Below are 19,691 nucleotides of genomic sequence, written 5' to 3'. Positions count from 1 at the left end.
CATTTTCATATGTGATGAAAGAAATTAGAGAAACATGAACTATCAAAGAACGAAAGAACATAAGCCGTAAATATCATGAAAATTTCGAAAAAGATACAACGGCTCACCGACAGGACTTGAACCTGCAATCTCCGCTTCGGTACAACGGCGCGTTAGCCAATTCCACCACGGTGAACGTGATGGAACCGGCGAACACGAGCAATCGAGCTCTGCCGATCAACTGCTGGACCCTCTATCGAAACACCATGTATATCCCGCATGTGATCTTTCCCTCTATTGATCTCTCTTGTTTCTCTAACCCCACCCATCGACTCGGGATTTTAGCCGAGCGAGCACATGGTCGATTGCTTCGGGTTTGCCGCAACTTACGGTCAGATGAAGAAGCAATCAGTGCCGCTCAAGGTTCCGAGCAGACCAGTTACACAGGGAGGTGTTCGCCGGTTCCATCACGTTCACCGTGGTGGAATTGGCTAACGCGCCGTTGTACCGAAGCGGAGATTGCAGGTTCAAGTCCTGTCGGTGAACCGTTGTATCTTTTTCGAAATTTTCATGATATTTACGGCTTATGTTCTTTCGTTCTTTGATAGTTCATGTTTCTCTAATTTCTTTCATCACATATGAAAATGTAATCATTTTCAGGTACAAAGATGTACCAAGCGATTTCATAACATCAGTATTGATGTTTTTATCGATACAACGGTGTTATCATGGAAAAATAGCCCGCAATTGTTTATAGACCCTAGCTGGTGTATGAAATTCGTCTAAATGTTTTATACACCCTTCGCTTTGTACTGTATGTCTCATATGTGTGAGTGAGATGGAGATAAAATTTCCCCTATTTTTTGACAAAGGCTTATGGTTCTCGCTATAGGAGTGAGTGAAAAGCTTTCCGCATTCTTCCCCTTTTAATGTTTTGCATCAAGACCGTTTGCTTTGTTGTGGAGTAAAGGGTGTATAAAACAATCTGTGTGAGGATAATGTCATTTTATGGCTCTAAATTTTTTAGATCCTTTACTCAAACTGCATTAAAAATCTTACGAAAACTGAAAAACTAAAAACGGTTTTTGTGTTAAGTAGAGCTCATATTGGGCTATTTGAATCCACTGAAAACCGGTTTTGTTTACTTTGTCTTTTATACCCTTTTCACATCCCGATCAGAAGAGAAAAACTAAATAATATCAAGATGAGATATTTTGATATCCAATTTTTTCCTATCTGGATGAGTTATAATTTAGTACTCGTAGGATGTTAAAATATCTCAAATTATATCAAAAAGTCCATGCAACCATAACTAATTCATGTCAGCCGTTGTTATAATTTAAACAAAATTATAACTCATCCAGATAGGATATATAAACTAAAAATCTTATAAGGGTATATACGGACAAAAGTATTGGCGAAAAATTGGCCTCAGCCATAACCTCAAATATTGATTCGCTGGTGGCCTCACCAGTGATGCTAGGAGTGTTTCTAGAATCAGTATTTGCTTGTTTTAAACTCATAATATTTCTGAATTGATTAAAGTGTTTAACTATCAACAGCTGAACGTTTGAATTCATTACGGGTCGTCCCTAAATGGATGAAGATAAGCCATCTTTTGCAAACGTATTTTCAAGGTGAATTCAAAACATCTGAAATATATTTTCAAGTACTGCTTGGTAGATTAAAAAAGAGTTGTTTCCAACTTCTAAACGAATGCAAAATCATTCACAGTTACAAACAAGTAAATTAATGAAAGCCCCGTCTATTTTGACTTTAAAAATAATCGCCTACATGCTCTGATTATTTTAAACATATCCACATTATTCGCTACATAATTTAAGTGTGCGATACAGACAGTTGTTATTTCGTTCAGATAAATGATGCGTTGAATTTCATATTCGAATAGAAATCTACGGGAAAGTTGCAAATTCTTAGTACTCATGAAAAGATTTTTCAATAACAATGCAATTAAAAAAATAAAATCATTATCCAAATATCAATGCACTTGGCACCCCTGAACACTCAAAAAAATCAAAACACGAACACAGATGGTCGCTTTTCCACAGGGCGAATTTGTCGATATTAGTACCGGGAAATCGCGTTTATCGTGCGCCCTTCTCAAAACTCGATTCTGTTCTCCCATGGTTTGAGGTTAGGGCTGAGGCCTCCTGCTAAGGTGGTGTTCGTGTAGAACTGTCAATATATCCTAATAGGACTTGTATGCAAAAAAAGATAGCGATAAGAGATGAGACTCGAACTCACCATTTTTCCAATGCCATCCCATCCCACCAGCTGTGTGTCTTGCTTACTACTCTACCTGCGCTTCATAGAAGGTGGGTGTTTATTTTCGTACTGATCCGGCCTGCATAGCTCGTTCCCGGCTGCTTGTTTAGGGCCCAGCGCGCAAAGACAGGCAGCCTTTTGGGTTCCATAGAATTGGCCAATGGGAATTCATATAAGTGTACCTGATGTATTGGAATTTTGAAGGATCGGCCCGATCGGGATCGGACTATTGGAATTCTCAAAGGGAAGCGTGCGCACGGGAATCAGGCAGCCATTTGTGTGGATTCAAACTTAACAATGGGAATTTCTATACATTTACTTGAAGAATTGGGATCGGACTATTGGAATTTTAAAAGGGATGCGTGCGGACGGGCAGGCAGTCGACTTCGAGTGTCGTGAATGAAATACATTGTAAATTTACCCGATGCATTGAAATTAGAATGAATTGGAATAGGATTATCAGGATTTGAGAAGAAATACTAGAAGTACCTACTGAAATGAAGGCTCCGAAAATCCAATAGCAGCTTTTAAAGCATGCAGGCAGATCAAAACAGAGAAAATAACAGTACTCCCCAGTATTTTTCTTCCGACTCATACTTCTAAGCAAAAGTATACAGATTGATTATTGTACTAGCACTGATAAGGTACTAGATTCAATATAAATACTTAAGCTTTGAAAATATATATGAAACGATGCCTCAAAAATTATTATTTTCATTGATATAGGTAATCGATTAATTTCGTCTTAAAGCTTGAAAAAGTGCGTTTGAAAAAATTGTCTTTATCAAAAGTAGATATAATTCTGTTTTAGAAAAAACACAAACAACAAATTTCATTTCAAAACTATAACTGAATCAGATATAAATATCTCGCTGAGATAAGTTTGAGTAACGATTCTGATATGCTCTTCTGATCGGGATATTGCTGCTGATTTCTTTGCTGTCAGCCAAACACTGATGAAAGTTTCCTCTCCTGTCGATCCTATCCGAATACCGCCCTATAAGCTGATTTTCTAGCTTTAGACTTAGAACTTTTTCAAGCCACGACTGACTCTAACACCAAAGCACAATTTCTTTCGATAAGGCTTAGATGCCTCCTCGATCGACAGGCTCCTGGAAGATCCGTTACTCTGCATGATGAGCGCACTCCCTGGATTACTAACAGGATAAAACAATGTATCAAAGTTGGACACCTTGCCTACTCTCTGTATCAGAGAAATCCGAATCGCTCAAGAAATGATAATCTATGGAACGAATATACACGACACCGTTACAAAGTAAGGTCATTGGTATATAGATACTACAAAAAAAAGCTACGCTGATAAAAATTTCGATCACAGACTTTCAATTTAAAGCTTTATGGAGTAATCTCAAACGAAAAGGTGTACATAACAACCCTAAGGAAAATCCTTCTTGTATCGAAGGGGACGTTGAAGAATACTCAATACATTGTTTTCTGAAGATCACCGAAAGATGCTACCACCTATCAGTACTAACCATCCAACACCGGTACAAAACCACGTCACTCGAAGACCTACTTTTAGCTTTCGTCACACTAATGTCCTTTTTCGTTTGTAAAACTCCTGTGTCTTTTTGTGTTTCCCAACCTTTGTGAACTTTTGAATTCCATAGTCGCTACTAAATCATTTCCTGTTATATGGAAAAAGGCTCTTATTGTTACACATATCCTTAAGATTTCTGCTCCCGTGCAACCCAAAGACTACCGCCCTATCAGTGTGTTACCGGCAATACTGAAAATATTCGAAAAAGTCTTGTATTCCCAGAAAACTGAAAATCTTGACTGTTCTACACCTCCTCTTCTTGCTGAGTGTCAGTCTACAGAAAAAGTTTCAACACCTCTACTGCACTCGCAAAGGTTACCCATGACATTTACAGCGGTCTAGAAAAAGGTGAATGCACAGTCATGGTACTTGTAGGCTTCTGTTTGACGTTCAATTGTGTCAACCATCGCCTACTTAGAAGAAGTAAATTAGAGTACGAGTTTTTCTTTACAAGCGAAGCTTCAGACCTTATATCATCCATTTTGAGCAGTCTTTCACAAATTGTACGACTTGGTACGAGTCTATCAACTGACGGGAGCTCATCGATGGCAGTCCACAGGGTTCTTGTCTGAATGCACTTTTTTTCTGCCTGTACATCAATAGTCTGTCGAACGCTCTGATGAAATGCCTCTCTACATCTCTACACTGATGATTTCCAGCTGTACATCTCTGGCTCTGTGAGCGGAGTAGATTCAAGGAATATTTGAATAAGGTAGTGCCGAGAGCCTCTTTAAATATTCCTTGGAGTAGACTACCTCATCGAACATGTTAATCAAGATCTGACAAGAACCGTGTAATGGTCCAATAACAAATGTCTCGTACCGAAAAAGACTCAAGCTATTGTATTCAGTAAAACTGGAACTATTGTGCTGAAGTAGTTTTGAGAGGAGAAGTTTTACCACTTTTAACCTCAGTCAAGAACCTTGGAATTTACATTGGACGTCAACCTCTCTTGGACCCAGCAAGTGAAGGACGCCGTAGCAAAGGTTTTCGGTACTCTGAGAACCATTCGTCGCTTCTCTTCCGTACTATCTCGACCTACTCGCTTCGAACTGGTTCAATCCTTTATAGTTCCTTTTCTGACTTACTGCGACATAATCTATTATCCTGTATTAACAGCCGCTCTCAAGAAGCGACTAAATATGTGCTTTAAGTCAGCTTACGGTTTGTTTTCAACCTCGTCTCAATGCCATGAAAATATTATAATACAGTGAGGGGCAAAATAAAGTGTCCAAATTATTTTTTTATCACAACACATCGTAATCATTTTTAAAATATTGTTTATTATGTTCTTTTCAATTTTTGTTAATGTTGCGCTGGTATAAAAGAAAGTTTTGCTGATAGAAAAAAAACAATTAATATTCCAAAAAAAGGGCAAAATAAAGTGTCCAACTCAAAAATCGATATAATTTCGAAAAGTTTCCATCGCGAGGTCCCTCGAATTTGTTTGTTTTGTGTATTTTGACGTTTCATAAACAACTGGCTTGGCTCTGGAGTATTCAAACAGGTGTCTACATTCGAATAAGTTGTAAAATATGGAGAACGCATAAATTTCTGGTTCCATTCCGTTGTCCATCCGGAAACTGGTTGTTCTTGATGTGAATAACGGTCAAACGCACCAGGAAGTGACCAAGCACTACGAAATCAGCAAGACAGCGGTATCAAAAATCATGAAGAAGATAAAAACGTTCGGATCGGAGATGGATCGCCCAGGAAGAGGACTGAAGCCCAAGACAGATGCCAGAACGGACAAGAAAATCATTCTTGAAGTGAAGAAAAACGCAATAATAACGATCCAGCAGATACAGGAAGAGTTCCAATTGACGGTAATGCGTTGTACTGCCCGTCGCCGCATCCATGCAAAGGAGTACCAAAGAAAGATCGCAGTGAGAAGGCCTTTCATCAGCCAGGTGAACAAGGCTAAGCGGCTCAAGTTCGTCAAGGAACACGTCGATATACGGCTCGAGTACTGGAAAACATTGTTGTGGGCCGACGAATCCAAATTCGAGCTATTCAACCGGAAGAAGCGGGATCATATGTGGCGCAAGTCGGGTGAGGAGCTCCAAGATCGCCATATCTAAGAAACAGTCAAGCACGGAAGAGGTAACGTGATGGTGTGGGGGTGCTTTTCTTGGGGTGGGGTGGGCAATTTGGTAAAAATTGACGGAATAATGACAGCTGAGTCATATTCCAATATCCTGCGGGAAAACCTCGAGGTATCCCTCATCAAGACGGGCCTCGAAGAGCGCTTCGTTTTACAGCAGAATAACGATCCAAAGCATACGGCCAATCTGATGAAGTCATTTTCCCGTTCCTGCCGTATCAAACCCCTTGAATGGCCCCCACAAAGTCCTGATCTGAACGCCATCGAAAATCTGTGGGCCATCCTCGATGCTCTGATTGATAAGAATGGTGTGACAAATTAAAAATACTTATTTTGATGCCATGGAGCATGCGTGGGAGGAACTCGACCCACAACACTTGCACAACCTTGTTGAAAGTATACCGAAGCACTTGCAGGAGGTGTTGAAGGCCGATAGAGGCCATACCCATTATTAAATCGTTCTTGTTTGCCTTCAGTTTGAATGAATTTGAAGCTGTACCGATCTGGACACTTTATTTTGCCCCTGTTTTTTTTAGAATATTAACTGTTTTTTTTTATCAGAAAAACTTTTTTTTTACCAGCGCAACATTAACAAAAAATTGAAAAGAACATAAAAAAAATGATAACGATGTGTTTTCGTTGAATTTTAACCAGAAAAATAAAAGAAATAGAAAAAAAAAATAATTTAAACACTTTATTTTGCCCCTCACTGTATGTATACAGTTTAAAAGTGACTATCAATGGAACTAAAGGTAGGTACTCACCAAATGTAGATGGAACTGCGGTTTTTTAACGCAGCTTGAAACACGCAACAAGATGATCTCGGCAAGCTCCTGCGACGAGTTTTTCTCGAAGTTAACTCCCATGAGGCTCCGATAAGTCCACGTATTCGGAACCAGTTTTAGCGTCGAAGCCGTGCAAAGGAATTGGGATACCACTTTTATGGAATCTTCTTATCACACTTATCACCTTCTCCTGCGCTATTGCTTCAGGCATGTTCTGTCTGAACTCCCTCACACACAAGGTTGCCGAAATCACAGAAAATTCTAAAATTGCACTGAATTTTGAGCAAATTTTCATCATAGAATCTCTTTCACAGATCACAGATTGTTAAATTTTTCACAGCATTCAGATTTTTTTAAATTTTGTGCACTTTGCCTGAATTCGAATTTTGATGTCACTTTTGAGGGACACACAGAATTTTGGGGAGAAATCACAGAATACATTTTGACAAAAACACAAATTTTGTTTTTAGGCAACCTTGCTCCTACATGAGCAAGTGACAAAACTATAGGATGATTACCTCTACTATATTTACTATGGGTACTTCATCGGAGTTTGATTTATATGAGAGGCACACACATATCCGTAGGACCGTTCGGTAAGTTTTAGAGATTAAAATCACTTACAGCAGAAATTTTATATTAAAATCATAACTGGCAAAGTGGCATGCGAATGATTTTCTCTAGGGTCGAAAGCACGCTGCCAATTGCACATTGATGTATTTTTCACTTTCATAGCCACGCCACGCCTCTACCGGCTTCGAGTTACGCAGAATATTCCTGTACAATTGATATTTCATTGCCCATATCACTGCATCACGGCTTTTTTTTTTTCAAGTATTCATCAAATAGAGTATATATAGTTTTTTTTTTGTTTTTCAATAAGTAAAGTGTATCCATTCTCTTTATGTTAAGTGTACGCGTGTTCGTGATGTGTGTAATTTTGTAAAAGAGTATTAGAAAGTGTTCGTGTGTGTGGGGGGGCGGGAGTGTCTAAAAGTGGGGCATTTTCAAATAATAACTGCCTTTTATTGCTGTGACTATAAGATAGTAACTTCTTTTTTCTTTACTCTTTGGACTGACTGACTATAAAGGTACGATTGAACAAAAATCAATCAAATCGTAAAAAATTAAAAACTAAAACAAAAAAAAACCTATAATTTAACAGCCTCGTAAAATTGTCTTAGTCTAGCAATGTTCTTAAAAGTTAAACATAAATCGAAACTGAAACGGAAATCTCATGAGCTTAATACTTTTATGGCAACTAACAGAGTACGAACTTTTGCACTAATAATATCCTAGAAAAATCTACCCATCAATGTGTTAAGCTTACACAAAAAATGAACAATGAATTATTATCATATGCTCTAGCTAGCATAAGGTATAGAGGTCTACAAAGAACGATTGTGGTTTACAATCTGAGTTTCGGGATCATCTACAGCTTCTGCCACACAATTTTCTCATCCTGTGTTTTCCCTTGTTTCCCGTTTGATTGGACGCAAGAACATTCATTACCTAATTTGCAACAAACAACCGACGGCCACTCGCGAAATGGCGCCACACGCATACCCCGGAAGAAAGAGACCGAAGGCTCGAGAGTATCCTCTAGTTTACACTGAACCAAGCAGTACTCGGTATATCGAACACAATAATTGTTTTACGCAGCTTTGAAGATTTCCTGGACTAGAACCGGGGCAGGAAAAAAGATTCCTCGGGCAATCACACAGTAGGTATTACAACATTCTCCCAAATTTTCTTCTAGCTAACCATCCAACGGTGGGCCCAGGTAGACCATCGAGATCTCGGTATTGCCGTAAACGGCGGCCACCGTTGGAAAGAACACCTTATCCGGTAAATCTGGGATATACCAACAAATAGTTTAAGACCAATATTAATGAACCGACTGGGATTGATAGGTTGAACATCTACTTACCGGTAAAAGCCACTCCTAGGAATTCGTAGTTCTTCTCGAAGGACAGCGTGTGGTCGTCGCAGTCCAATATGACCCGGATCCGTTCCCCCACCTTGTACTTGGGAGCGTTGTTGAGCAACGGGTAGATCCCGTGGGCGTCCCCATTGTGCAGCAGCAGATTGTCCACCAGGTTCCAGCCCCAGCTCTGATCGTCGGCACCTGATGGGAAAACGAAACGCTCAGTGAATACGGTCGACTGTACGTTAAAACTAAAAATTCAAACTGTTACAAAGCCCTGATACCGTATTGAGCTACTTTAGGACCACTGGTACAATTAGTCGGCTAATCAAGCTTAATTAATTTAGAAATTTGACAGTTACAAATTTGCTGGGAATTTAAGAGATCTACACTTAGTTTTTCGCTAATTCATGATTAAAAAATCTGGTTTTAGTTGGAACTTTGTAGACATTCTTATCATACTTTGCATGTAAACCCATATTTTCTTCAGTTACTCAACTGTCTTCACTACCTTACCCTTTTAAGAAAGTGCTGCTCAATAATCGACCAGTACTTCTCGATGGAGCGGAGCTCCGGAGTGTTGGGAGGGTCGAACATTTTCGGCACGAAATTGACCTTATTGTCCGCATACCACTTCAGCACGTCCTTGGAGTAGTAGCATGAGGCTGAATCCGGCCAGAAGATTTTTTAGACGATTTGGGCCTTCAGGAGAGGAAGCAGCCGCTTCTGGAGACACTATTTCCTGTTCACCTGCCCGTTCATCGTGTCCTGGGTCACGAAAGGTGCACTCCGCTTCCCGCACGTGTAGATGGCTTGCCAAACCAGGAATTTCTTCGCAAATTTAGACATCTTCTGAGTGCGGACATGCTCCGAAACGCTGATCTTATCCTTGGCCGTGAAAAACAGGTTGCCGGGGATCTGTTTGAAGTCAACCTATGATGCAGCATTCAACTTTCGTCAGCATGTTGAGGTACAACTTGCTGGCACGGGTTTTGGCGGACATGTTCTGCTTCTCGTCGCGATTAGGGGCCTTTTGTACCTTGAACGTTCGAAGCCCAGCCTTGGTTTTGGCCTTCTGAACAAAACTTCGGCTTAGGTGCATCTTCTTACGCACATCCCGAACGGCGTTCGGGTTTCGGCTGAAGGCCCCAACTACGTGGTTGTGATTTTTGGTGTTATACGGAATATTTTTTTCTTCACTTCTGGGCTTCCGATCCGTGATGAGTCATTCCTCGAACCGCTTAATCACTCGCGACACCGTGGAATTCGCGATTCCCAACAATTTAGCGGTGGAGAGATCCCTGTTCTCGTGATGATTGCGCAAGATTTTATCACGAACGAACTACGCTCTTTCGACTCCATCTCCGCGAGTTTTGATCACAGAAATTTAAAACTTGCAGGATGTAAACAATGTACTATAAACTAAATCTACCCAAATTTTCCTTAAGTTCTACCCAGTGGTTAAAAAGTTAGCAATTTTATAATGTGGCAATTTCATCGTGGACACCCTTTATAAGAAGAATAATTTTATTTTAGCGCGAGCACCAGCTCCCTGGAGCCACCAGCACCTATCGGAAGCATGGAATACCCAACAGACTGTGAGTGATTGCCCATGGTTTAATGCTGAGCTCAATAAGAGACTGACAGGACAGTCACTGGTACAAATCCCGAGGAGATTTTCAAATGTTTTCACGAAAAAAGCGGGCAACCTCAAAAACTTTTAAAAAAGCAAAATTGTATAGCCAAAAGTATACGTAGAGCTTAGTTCATTTAAAAATAAGACACTTTCTTTTGCTGATAGCTAACTTCATATACACACAAAACTTTCGAGGCTCCACTTAGCAAAAATACTGTGTTACTTTCGATTAGCAAAAAGAGTTGTTTTACTAACGCGATAGCAAAATAATTATTTTGCTTGGTTCTAGTAAAAAATCAGCCTACCTAGCCGCTTCGTTTAGACAGCAGCCGCCGGCTTCGAGAAAAAAATAGTTCGACGCGAATCAGTGCTTTTGAACAAATTAGATGCTGGCGGAACCTGCAAAGACTGGGCTGACAACGACGGAATGGAAGCCAGGTCGACATCGCTGCATGTGATGGACAATTGGATGAAGATTGACACCGGGAGCAGACAGGTAAGAACCGATTTCGCCAATGGAAAGTCCGGATTTGAATTTGAAAAATTCATTGGTTTTTTTTTTCTACAGGTTGCTGCTGCCATCAGGATGACCGACTTAAGAAGTAAGCCGATCTGGCCTCATCTGTTTTCTGCTCGGCGGATGGTCCAGTTACTGCGGTCAAGTGCTGTTTTGTTTCTCAAGTGCCGAAAGTGTAGTGAAATTTGAAAAATAATTTGTCAAATAAAAAAGTGAAAATAACATTTGGTTTTCTATTTTAAAAACAGATATCTCTCCCGAATTTCCAACGAAAAAATAAAAAATATTGAATTTCAAATCCAATAAGATCTTTTCTACCGGTTTTTGCTAAAAAAGTGAGCAAAAATTGCGGCGGCTAATTTTTTCTCTCGTTTGCTAAAATTTCAGCTCGAAAAATTTGCTAAAATGATTGCTAAGTTTCTAGCTGGTCAAATTTGAGCAAAATTTTGCTAATTTCCGGCCTCGAAAATTTTGTGTGTAGTTATCAGACACGCAACATTTTGACAGCATTTTGTTGCCTGTAAAAAATACTATCTGACCCATTTTCTTTTTCAAATTTTAAAATTAAGCTTGCTTCAGAAAGAATTCTAACAAAAACAATTGCCTGTATTTTAGTTATTTAATATTGAATTAAATGATTTTTTCCGGGAATTTAACAACAAGGGTCATTCTTCCCAACCAATATTGAATTAAAGATCCTTTTTCCTGTAACACGGCTCATTAGGCGGCGCACATCTTCTTCGTCCATTGTTTCAACTAACTAATTCCACCAGGTCTTCATCTGATTTATGTCTTTGACAACCTTTCCCTTTGCCTTGAAGAGGAGACTTCATGATTGCCCAGTATTTCTCAATAAGGTGCAACTGAGGGCAGTTGGATAGATTAGGGTTTTTTGGAACAAACTGGACCGCCATTACCACCATTACTATATAGATACTATTCTTGAACGACTTTGCAACTTGCCAAATCTGGCCAAAACATTACGGGATGGTCGTCGGCAGTGTTCCGAAAATCACTCGGAAGAAACGCTCATGATAGGTTTCTAGTTGGAAAAATTCAAAGCCGAATGCTGCTGCCTGTAGTTCCCTAGAGAGTCGGCAGAGCGACAATGCGAAGTCAATGTAAACAAGATTCAAAAGCGAGAGCGGATTCGCATCAATGTCGATCTCTCAAGCTCTCTGCCTGGTGTATCAGAAGTGATTGAGACACTTACTGATACAAGATCCAATCCGAAAATCCACTCACTCACTCACTCAAACTCAATCAATGCGGCCTTGCATCGGTTCATACTGCCTGCGTACTTTCTGCCAAAGCGGCAGATACATATGAATATACATACTGCCTGCGTGTTTGAATGGCTATTTTGGTCCTCCCCAACAACAGCAACAACAAAGCAAGATGTAACAGGCAGACAGCATACGATCATCGATCAGTAAACGAGTGAGTGATTGAGCAAGAAAAGTTATATTGACTGAAGGAAGAAACTAAAAATCAGGTAGCTCCTCACTCGGTTGAGAATTCCAACTGGAGAAGGAACTGTATACTCTTCATCTTCATCTCTCTTTCAAATTTTATTTCTTTGATTCTCGGAGCAGCGCTGTCGAACACAATATTTGTCCCGCTGGGAGATAAACCAACCGACAATTTAAGTTTTGCTTTCGCTGTTGAAAACGTTTCAGTGTCTCTCATGAGAATTGAGTGATTTTCGGAACACTGGTCGTCGGATCAAATGAACGGTTAAATTCGTTTTTGGAGACACTCTTTCTGGTATAGTTCCCGACGTCATTGTCTCAATTGTAACGAAAACTTTTGTTATTTTTTTTGCCATAGCTGTAAATGCCCTGTCAAATAATAAATTTTCGTGCAAATTTGTCGGCAAAAACAAATTTTAATTTGGCTGGAACAACCTCCGAGCAGTTGCCAAGTAATCCCTCCCTTTTCTGTACCAAATAATTTTGTATTAACAGATTATCACCGCTGATTTGATGGTTTTATTTTTTCACGTGATTTTTTGTTGAAAGTTATATAAATTAAAGCTTAAAGGTAAAATATTTACAACAAATAACTTACATTTGAAGAAAAAACTCCTTTGTTGATTTTATAGAAACTTAAACCCAACTAAAACAAAACCATATCAGGAAAAAAATTAATTGAATATAATAAAATTTTTAAATATAGAATGTTGGGAAAAAACCCCTGATGTAATGTGAGAACCATAAAATGATAAACAAATTTTGGTATTTTGTTTTTTTTATCAAACTTTTGTATTATTTTTGCACGAAAAAATAATATTATGGTGCAGCCATAAATTGGATGCGGATAGCATAGCTATGCCAAATTTTGGTTTCACTATAAGCAAAATTGGGATCACAGATGCCACGAGGTATCATAAAGGTACCACGTTGAACGAGATATCATAAAGGTATCAATTGAAAACTTGGCACTTGGCATAACTTTTGCATCCACAAATGGGAATGAGACCCAAATTCACTTCTGTTCAGTTTCAAGGAATGATAGTAGAATCCTTCTAGGATAAGTACCTATATCGTTTTTACGATTTTCAAGGTCTATTTTGTAGTTCTCATGAGACCGATGTTTCAAGAGACATAAATCTAAATTATCGAAGTTGAATCCACAATTCTTTGTACCACATGGAGCATTTTGAATTTTGTTAATATCTTTTCTTTATCAGATTCTGTGTAAACCTCTGTAAATCGTTTCGATTTGACTCGGTATTCTAAGATTTGAAGGGTCAGTTTGTGGCTAAAGTATACTCGGGCTACCAATAATTCACATCACACTTACCCAAAAGAGCATAATATCCGTGACACTGGATGGCAGCATCTTTGGTGGCGATACCGACGACGGCCACCGTTCCGAGTGGGCCCTCCCATCTGACCTCCCACGCGTGCCGCCCATGCTGGAAGCCAATCTTCCCGCGGGATCCGTCCGTGCTCTGGGCCACCGGATTCCGGTGCAGAGTGAACCCGTTCGGTTTGATATACACATGCCGGCTGCAGTCGTACGGATTCCAGGCATGATAGAACGCCCTCAGCTTCGATTTGTAGGTCGGCACCACCGAAAGAAGATCCGTCTTGAACGCCTCGGGCGAAAGCTTCTGCATGCACTGGGCCCTCCACACTTCATTGTTTTCGTCCGTCAGGAAGCGGTTCCAGCTTTTGCACACCAGCGAACAGTTACGCAGATCTTGCAGCTTCAGGTAGGAGAATATTAGCTCCAGAACATTGTCCGGAATGTCCGGTGCGTACTCGGTCAAATCGTCATCCATTCGAGCGAGGACGGGATTTGCCCGTGTCCAGGACCCGAGCTGGTGGCCGACTTAGCTGGAACTGTTTTCGGCGTTAAACGATAACTTAGCGAAGCGCCGGATAGTATGCCATAAATTGATAATAAAAAGCACAAGCTATGTTTTCAGCTGAACATTTGTAACACTTCACTAATCCTAGTTGGAGGATAATTTTTCCACTTTTCTCCACTGCTTCTGCTCCGGGAAAAATTATGCGGGGACGACTGAAAATTGTTTTGACAGCTGATTGTGTTCGAAAGTTTCGAACAAAACTTTTTACACTCAGAAACAAAACAACCCAAAATTAAGAACGGCAGGGCAGCAAAACAAAGTTCGTCTGACGTTCTTAATTTTGGGTTGCTGTCAACACCCCAAAAAAAAAGTTCGCAGCCTGAACTGACAGACCCAAAATTTTATCGTTCGGAATTTGTTTCGTTTGTTGGCGCCATGCCGTTTGTATTTGGTGCAAGTCTATTTTTTTCAAGGAAAATCGTACGAAAAATCGTAAGTAGTTCTTAAAACATTAAATATTAATTAAATTTAATCATTTTATGAGTCATGTGTGTTAATCAAAACATTTTTATTTTATTTTTAGCATTATCAATTGCGAAAATTTGATCATTAAAATTGGAGGACTGGATCAACAAATAATAAGGGGAACCACATAAATAGAAAGCGAGTATGATTCTTTTGAAAATATTTTTTTGGCTGAATTTTTCAAATTTCAATAGGATCGTTTTAAATTATTTCCAAAATTTTATTACATTATTTTAATGCATGAATCATATATAATATTGTCTTCTTTTACGCTCGAATCTGTTCGAATATGAACTTTTTTTTTTTGTTTCTCTTTCTCATTACAGAGCTTGAATTGAGGCACCATGACACGGAAAATAATAAAAAGGTAAAATTTACCGAGACAGCAGAGGTGAACGCTCGCAAAAGCCAAAAAGGTAACTTCTACCTATTCGAGGTGAAACTCACCTCACAGCGAGGTAAAATATACCTGAAACGAAGAATGAAAAAAGGTACAATTCACCGAGAAAAAATGTGAATCCAAAAAAGGTAAATTTTACCTCGTAGCGAGGTGAAGTTCACCTGAATTGAGCTGAATCAAAAAGTATAATCCACCTTGAAAGAAAGGTAAATCCAAATAAGGTAAAACCTACCTCGTAGCGAGGTGAAGTTGACTTGGATTGAGCTAAACAAAACGGTACAAATCATCTCGAAAAAAAGTAACCATTTGACGAATCCGTTTATTGAGGTTAAGCTGTTTTGCCGTTTAGGAACAAGTTTTGCTTCGTGCACAATATGTGAAAATCGGAACAAAATGGTAAGTGTTTTCTAAGATTTCATTTAGTTGTGCTGGTTCTCTTCATAATACTTTGCTTTTGTTTCAGATCGGCCCGCAGAGCTTCGTGTTGTATTCCCGTCAGCCTTCAGATATTATTCCGGAAAAGCCGGACCTGACAAGCTTGGCGAACAAAGGACTTGACTCAACAATTTTTAAAGAACACGGTGATATATTTCAAAAATAAATTTTAGGTAACAGTCTCTATTTATTTCAAATAAATACCAATTTTTTCATGAATTGTGTTTTTTTTAAATTAATTTTTATTGAAGAAACCAATCAAACAAACTAGCATTTACCTTTTAAATCAGTGAATCGGAAAACGGTATTATTTACTATTTTGCTAGGTGAATTGGAAAAAGGTAAAATTTACCTTTTTGCTAGGTGAATGAAAAAAAGGTAAAATTTACCTCAAAAGAGGGGTGGAAAAAATTCACCTCGCAAAAAGGTAAATTTTACCTTTTTTTTATTTTCCGTGGAGTATAATGAACATCAATCGTATAAAAAAAAATCAACTCTAAAACTTATTTAAATAATAATAAAAACTTTTCAAACGTCGCCTTTGACTTCTTTTAATTATGATATGTCCATTCTAAATGCTATGAACATAAAATAAATATCGTTTTCTCGTCAGAATGGCTTTCTCGATTTTGGGGTGTGAGAAAGAGCTCGATTCTCAAGTTTGGGAAAACACCTCCAAACTTATTTTCGTCGGGAGCCAGTTTCATCCGTTTTTGCGGCATTACAACTTAGTTTTGGGTTAGGATGGCTTTATAAAGGAGTAAAACTCCAATTGGAATTGTTTTGTTGTTTACGAATTTCATATAGGATTTCTTCATGAGATTTCCCGACACTGACTTTTTAGTTAGGGTACATCGGAGTAAGAGGAGACGATTTTTAGTTTATTGATTGTTAGCACTGATCACACTGACATGACACTTAGAACAAAAATTCAAACATTTTCTGTCTAATTTTTTTTGTCAGATTTTGTAGGTTCGCAATACCGACGGCAGGTGGCGAACCTGAAAAATTTGACAAAAAAAGCCCTGTAGGAAAAATGTACCTCTTCAGCCCGATTTTATCGTAGAAATTGCCTGTTTTTTTAAGTTGGGTGGCATTTCCTAACTGGGATAGCATTTCTTCAAATCGATTGATGCGCACTCTGGAATCGATATTGCGTACTGTTGGAAAAATTATCCAGAAAACGAAATCGAATGTCAGTCAGTGTTGTTAGTATAATTTTGAAAAATCTTTGAAAAAAAATCGGCGGATCCATTTTGATGAAAAAACGCTTACCATTAATTAACGTTATAAGCAACATTTGTTTTTTTCATGATTCAATTGACGATTGAAGTGTATATGAAAAATTTAAAAATAACATTTTGGAACAATGCGAGAATTTCATCTATTTTTTGTTGCCAATTTTTCTAAAACCGAAGCCTTCCGTAACAGTTTGATAAATTCATGATTTTTTTTTAAGACAGGTATCAATTTGTCAAAAGAACAGCCACGGATGACTCTGGTTTGCAGACATTCAGGCGCATGATAAGTCTACTTTTTTGAAGCAAAATAGGTATTGGGTATTTGCGATATTTTTCAACAACACCTCTGTATTATTATTATTAATATTTATTAGAAACCCTTTAACAATTGTCATTCGGGTCAAATGAAACTTCTGTATAGAGTAAATTAAAAGAAATTGCAGTTTCAACGGGGAATCGAAAAATTATTAAAACCAATTTTCGAGATTTATTTACATTCGATGGGACAGTTTTGCCGGTAGAGGAAGAATTTTATTCTTCCACAAATGTCATTCAAATTAATTTCTAAATTCAAATTTTGTCCATGTTCGACGTGTAGCCAGTCATATCCCGAATAGAAAAACATTGTGCAAAGACCGTGAATTTCATTTTCACGCAACCATGAATTTTATGATTGAAACTATGCGAATCATGGTATATGGAACCTTGAATACACTATCAAATTTATAGTTTTCGACAGTGAAGTTTATAATTTTGGCAAAATTCACCATGAAAAAAGGGGGTTGTTAAGCAACTTAACAATGAAAAAATGAACTATTTTCCATACATTTCTGAACACAAAACCGTTAAGTTTATGGTCATTTCAGCTTCCAATTCTAACTCGAATAAACCGTAAAGTTCATCTTTTTTCATCGTATTCATATTGTTTCAGATGGTGATGAAAATCAATGTTTATTCATAATATTTAAAGGTTCTCGTGACCGTGAAATTTCATGGTTGCAATTTGTTTTTATTTGGAAAAATAATTGATAAACAAACTTTTCTTACTTGGTTTCAGAATCATTTATTTGCTTTTATATATTAATTCATAATACACTGTGATACACCAATACACTCACTAAAACACATTTTTAATTTTTTTGTCTGTCACTGCGCATCTGCGGATCTCCTTCTGCGAAACATTTTCTGGGAGGTTTTCGTCTACGGCACACCTCTAGCCCCAGGCCCCGGATTTTCGAAAACTTTAGTACGGGATGTGCTCCGGACCTCTATCTGGTATTAGTCAGACATTCTATGCGGCCCAAGTCTGGAACTCCAGTTGCAGTACTCTGCCTTTTGCATCTGCGCCTGGAAAAAAAGTCAAATAAGATTTAAGGTTTAAGGTGTTTTATTCACATTCACAGTACTCACCGTCACCATAGTAATTCACCTTTGTATCAGATATCGTCCTTTCAGAGCTTTGTCCGGCCAGATTAATTGGTTCCTATCTTTCTAACCGCAAATGACGCGATAAAATCTGTCCGAATAAATGGCGCGAAATTTTTTTCTCTACACGAAAAATCTGAAATGTGTGAAATAACTGAAGTTTACCAATGTTCGGATTTACATTTTACCATCAAATACACTGTTACTTTGAACATCACAAGAGGATTACTGTTATATGATGTTTCCCTCCAATTCGCCAACTATGAAATATCATGAATTAACGATATATTTTACAGTTACATAAAAAACTATGGTGATTTCAAAATTTAAAGAGGTTGATGAAGACTTTGATTTTAGGATGAAGTTTATTGTTAAATTGAAAACCACTGTTCTGTTATATTAATACCATGGTCTTGGCTATTCGGGATGTCATTGGCAAACGGACGGCAGAACAATTTTCATCTCATGTTAATTAATTTCAAACCAACAGCTTGGCAGAGTTGACCGTTTATTTATTCAATAAAAACTATAAATCATAATACGATAATCAGAGACAAAAATAGTTTTTCCATCCGTTTAATAATTTCATACCTGAAATTTAACCTGTCTGATGGTTACTTGAAAACAACCACGTGGTCCAACTGACGAAACAATGCGAATCTTTCAACTCCAAAAAGAACAGTTACTACTCGTTAAATTTGAAATACTCAGAGCCCGGCTACCTTTTACTCAGACGTCGCCACATGTATGAAGCAGCCGACGGCTGATCTTAATGAACTCAAATATCAGCGGAAAATTTACTCAGACGTCAGGAAATTCGGCACTCAGAGAACTCGAGTGCTTGAAGGCGACAACTGAGTAAATGATGATCAGTTTGTGCGAGGCGTCGAACTTCGTTGTTTTCGTGCAGCAGAAACTAGAAAATTTACATGGTGAATATTCATTTTAAAGGTAATTTCTAGCTATTAATCCGATATTATTTTTATTACAGGGTTCTGTGACGAAGGTGGTCCAAATACACTTGCCATAACTAAATCTATTACGGCATAATGGGTCCCGGCCCGGGAGACAAAACCCGACGGGAGAAAAAATTCAATTTTTTTTTAAATAAATGTGTTGCACAACATTTGGACTTATGTTATTCATCAAATCAACAAATCCATCATTTGTCTGAAAAATAGGTTTCAACTATTCTAGCATGGAAAAAGCGGCCAAAAACCGCTTCAGAATTATTCGCGCATTCTGAGTAACCATGGCTCAGTTGTCGCGAAAAGGGCTGTTAGCACTGATAACTGATGTACAAGCTCGAACAAAAAATCTTCAAAAACTTGTGTAAAATTTCCAGTGCTCTCTTTTAAAGAAGCCGTTAAAAAGTGACGAAAAACAGTGCCATCTATTGTTTGATTTGTAACTTTTGAACGGCACAACAGATGGCACTGTTTCTAGATAGCTCTTTTGCAAGTAAGAATTTTTCGAGAGGGCGAAATGGTGTTTGAACTCATTAATAAATAAATTTAAATACAATTAGATGAATTGCTCTATGTATATAAT

The 19,691-nt window shown here is 38.3% G+C and overlaps 1 protein-coding gene across 1 annotated transcript; it reads right to left on the bottom strand.

The window, feature by feature from the left end:
• Positions 1-7,362: 7,362 nt before the first annotated feature.
• On the bottom strand, positions 7,363-14,365 carry LOC129745334 (F-box/SPRY domain-containing protein 1). The gene is made up of 3 exons (XM_055738337.1): positions 13,601-14,365; positions 8,646-8,843; positions 7,363-8,569 (listed from the first exon to the last, which is right to left on the bottom strand). Exons 1-3 carry the CDS (start codon positions 14,082-14,084, stop codon positions 8,475-8,477), a joined length of 777 nt encoding a protein of 258 aa, XP_055594312.1. The 5' UTR covers positions 14,085-14,365; the 3' UTR covers positions 7,363-8,474.
• Between the last annotated feature and the right edge of the window lie 5,326 nt (positions 14,366-19,691).

Source organism: Uranotaenia lowii, chromosome 2 (genome assembly GCF_029784155.1).
Source record: "Uranotaenia lowii strain MFRU-FL chromosome 2, ASM2978415v1, whole genome shotgun sequence".
Classification (NCBI taxonomy): domain Eukaryota; kingdom Metazoa; phylum Arthropoda; class Insecta; order Diptera; family Culicidae; genus Uranotaenia; species Uranotaenia lowii.
This window is presented reverse-complemented; position numbering and strand designations above follow the sequence as displayed.

Bases quoted from the DNA above. Each gene is read 5' to 3' on its own strand.
- LOC129745334 (XM_055738337.1), bottom strand. From the start codon at position 14,084: ATGGATGACGATTTGACCGAGTACGCACCGGACATTCCGGACAATGTT. The intron at 8,844-13,600 runs GTAAGTGTGATG...TTTTCCCATCAG, and splicing joins CGGATATTATGCTCTTTTGG to GTGCCGACGATCAGAGCTGG. The intron at 8,570-8,645 runs GTAAGTAGATGT...GGTATATCCCAG, and splicing joins CCTAGGAGTGGCTTTTACCG to ATTTACCGGATAAGGTGTTC.